General features: G+C 28.4%; 2 protein-coding genes across 2 annotated transcripts in view; one reads left to right on the forward strand and one right to left on the reverse strand.

Moving 5' to 3' along the window:
* Nucleotides 1-3,714, forward strand: part of LOC108694936 (ABC transporter A family member 1-like) — a 27,986-nt gene that overhangs the window by 5,944 nt on the left and 18,328 nt on the right. The window lies entirely within an intron of this gene.
* On the reverse strand, nt 695-2,577 carry LOC108694925 (tubulin polyglutamylase complex subunit 2). Its single transcript, XM_018204622.1, has 2 exons — nt 2,301-2,577; nt 695-1,251 (listed from the first exon to the last, which is right to left on the reverse strand). The coding sequence occupies exons 1-2, from the start codon at nt 2,575-2,577 to the stop codon at nt 695-697; spliced, it is 834 nt and encodes a 277-aa protein (XP_018060111.1).

A 3,714-nucleotide genomic window follows, 5' to 3' on the forward strand; every position in this document is an offset into this window, starting at 1 on the left:
TTTTAATAATTTATTTTGTATATATTTTAATTTTAAATATAATTACTTTTCATAATTTGAACTCTAATAATTTTTGTCAGATCTAGAACACTCGTTATAAATACATATTTCACGTATTACCGTATATTACCGTATTAACGTATATTAGTCATAAATTGATAAATTATTCAGATGATAGAGACTCGTTTCAATTTTAGATGATTACTGATTTTTTAAATTTGAGATATTCGTCAATTTAATACTCATATTTTCTGTTATCTAGGATGTATTTAGTACATATAGTACATATATATTAATATTTTTCTTATGTTTATAAATTAATGAATTATCTAAAAACTCGAAATGTGATTTTTGATTCTCTTTCTTTTTTTAATTCTCAAATAATCCCAGTATAATAATTTGCTATATCTAAGAATTTAATATTTATTATATTATATATTTTCGGAAATATATTGTGAGATAAAATCCTTTCTTCACTGTCTGATATGTACTCGCATTCACATATAATATTTATTAAACATTTTTATCTAAAGTTAATTAGTACAGAAATATTAAGAAAAGAATATTTCACTACATTGTGATAAGATCTGTCGGGAATCTACAAAACCCTAAATTTATAAATTTATCTTACTATATTCATCTTGAGCAGACCTTTGCTTCTATCAAAAATTTCAATATCATCACTGCAACAAGCTCACTTTTTGCGAGCATTCCTCTGCTTGCTATCTTTAGCTTTAAAGATAGCTGGATCAAGAATATTGATGGGTCCATTGTTCCACAATGAAGCAGACACGGTCTCAGTAGGCTCAATGGTGGATGGCAGCAGGTGGGGTCCGACCAGAAAATATGCCTGCTCGATCCAAGTAGGCAGAGGTAATCCGGCGACGCAACACTGCCACAGTGGTAAGCCCAAATGAGCCAGCATCATGCGGAAGTATATGGTAAAATTATCAGCCAAGTGATACCAGCCACTGCCTCGATGGAGACAAATACTGGGAGAGTCCTGTTCCTGTTTAGAACAATATGCCAAATAAATCTTGCCGTTTTCGGATCCCGGGAAACACTGGCCAATCTCGAAGAATTTACAATCGCGTGAATCCCCGGAGAATATGGTATCTTCCGCGATGACGTTTCCCATTTGGATTTCTGTCGATTCCTGTATCGATGGTCCTGTTTGCCGATCCTTACTGACGTATCTCTTCAGAGACGAAAGACCGCCGATTTCCATACGACCTATTGAAAATTCCTCGCCTACGTCGACATGGAATTTTTAAATTAGTATCGCTGAATTAAAGTCAGTAGCTTGAAGCTAATGATTTTCTATATTGCTATAGATAAATAAAACTTGGGAGAAAGTATAAAGGATATTTTGACACTCGAAGCTTTTTTTGGACAATTATTTTTGGACAATACGTGATATCTTTTTGACAAATTGTATCGTCTAGATTGTCATCTCTCATTATTTAGACAACTGAATCGTGAATATATTTCAGTGCTTGTCTGTTTTGTCGAATGAAACATTTTTTAATATAATTTAGAATTGCTAATAATATTGTAAATAAAAGAGTAACACACAAAAAAAATCGCAGCAAAAGAGGAACACAGCTTGTTATTGAGAAATCAATAAATAATGATTTCAGTGCATTAAAAATTTTTATCTATAATATCACAATATAAGATTCAATATTTAATGGTGAAATATACATACATCTTTAAAAGTTTTTAGATGAATCCTAAATTCTGAGTACAATAGTTGATAAAAAACAAGATTGATTTTTATGTTTACTTTGCTTATAAATATATCTTTTGATTTAATATTATAATAATTGTTAATAATTATACGAAAAATTCTAAATATAAATTATAAAAATAAAAATTTTCGATATTCCATGATGAACCATTTTTGCTTTGTAAAAAGGATTATTATTACGCAATTTATATTCAATAATTATAAATTTTTTGAAATAAACAAAATAGCTTAGAATGTATGTTGATAGATTAAGACAATAAATATCTATAAATTTATAATAAATATTTACACGATGATAACAAAAATTTATAAAATTATATGTGGAATATACATATGTAATTCTTGTAACAATATTTTTAAAAAAGTTTAATGAATGTATAATAATAATATGAATATAATAATGGATATTAATGGATATTCAATATAAATTTATAAAATATAATATTATTAGACATATATGGATGTAATGAAAAAAATGTACAATTGATGGGAACGAAAAGAGGAAAGATACATTGAATCGGAAATACAGGATTAAATTAAAAGTATTTACCTGCTATATCAAAATTCCACTGTAATAGGAAACCATCGATAGAAACATAGAAATTCCGGATGTCTTCGGGAAGCGTACAGCAATGGCGTTGCTCCCAATTAGTGATAGCTCCAGATTCACAGCCATTTCGCCTCTCGACCCGCACATTTCTCACGCATGGCGAGTTCTCGAGGATCTTGACTACGCCGAGGGTCAGATTCTCGTAGAAGGAATCCTCGGTGACAATATCCACGCAGAATGACATTGTCTCTGAATTCTTGCTCTCCATCTTTTGCATATTTAAATTTAGTGTCAAATTAATTTTCCAAAAATTATAGGAGATTTAGTATTACAAAATATATTTCTGTTGATCTTCTTTAATTTATTTTTATAAGCTAGCTTATAAAATATATAAGCTAGCTTATATATTTTTATAAGCTAGCAATATTTCTCCATATTAAAAAGAACGAAAGAGGAATTATAAAGAAATCATAAAAGACAATCGCAAGAATTATAATATTGTTATATTATTATATTGTTAGTACTGTTCTATAATATTGACATATAAGTATATCCAAAGTATTTACAACATTATGTCAGAGAGAACGAGAAAATTATCAAAATATATTTTATGTTCATATAAATATTTAATGTTTTAATATATTTTTTCTATTCACTCTCCATCGTGTAATTCAAATTTATTTTTGCTTCTTCGTTCTAGCTCTTATATCACCTCTTCTACTTCTTATAATACCTCTCTTATGTAATGTCCGCTCTTTATAGCAGTTGAAAATTAAAAGACGTAATGAGCAAGTGAATAGTGCATTAAGTCACAGATGGAAGCAATTACCATTTGTATGTTTATATTATTTCGCTCACGTGCTACGAAGAAGAAATATAAGAATTCTGTTCATTCCGAATATTATGATGTTTTATAATTGACGTTGCATCGATCTATGTTATGTAATCATCGTATTGATATAGAGACACCGAAATAATATAAATTTTTGCACTACACATTATAATTCACTTCGTGACAATGTCAGAAATATCGCTCTTTTATCTTTCGACGTTCTAGCATCGCGAAGTATACGTCAGTTCTTTGTTTATTGCCATGACGACGAAACTTTCAAAGCTCAATATCCTCAAAACAATGTATAGAATGTCTCATAATATCGTCTTCTTGTTCATGTATGTGATTAATTCAAAATTTTTTACAGCTTCAACTTTTTCTTAAGAAAGATTTAACTTGTTAGCTTTTCGCTTTATAATATATTTAAATATGTCATCTATTAAATATGTCATAACAATTGAGCGTAAAAGATTTATTTCATCAAAGAAAAATGTTTGAAAAACAACAGTGACTAATTAAATTTTTTTATATAAATTAACATCACTAATAATATAAAGTGATTAATTAATTAATTATATATAT

Source organism: Atta colombica, unplaced genomic scaffold, assembly GCF_001594045.1.
Source record: "Atta colombica isolate Treedump-2 unplaced genomic scaffold, Acol1.0 scaffold1, whole genome shotgun sequence".
NCBI lineage: Eukaryota > Metazoa > Arthropoda > Insecta > Hymenoptera > Formicidae > Atta > Atta colombica.

Excerpts from the sequence above, each read along its gene's own strand:
- LOC108694925 (XM_018204622.1), bottom strand. The coding sequence starts at position 2,577 with ATGCAAAAGATGGAGAGCAAGAATTCAGAGACAATGTCATTCTGCGTG. Across the intron at positions 1,252-2,300 it reads GTGGAATTTTGATATAGCAG|GCGAGGAATTTTCAATAGGT; the intron begins GTAAATACTTTT and ends ATGTCGACGTAG.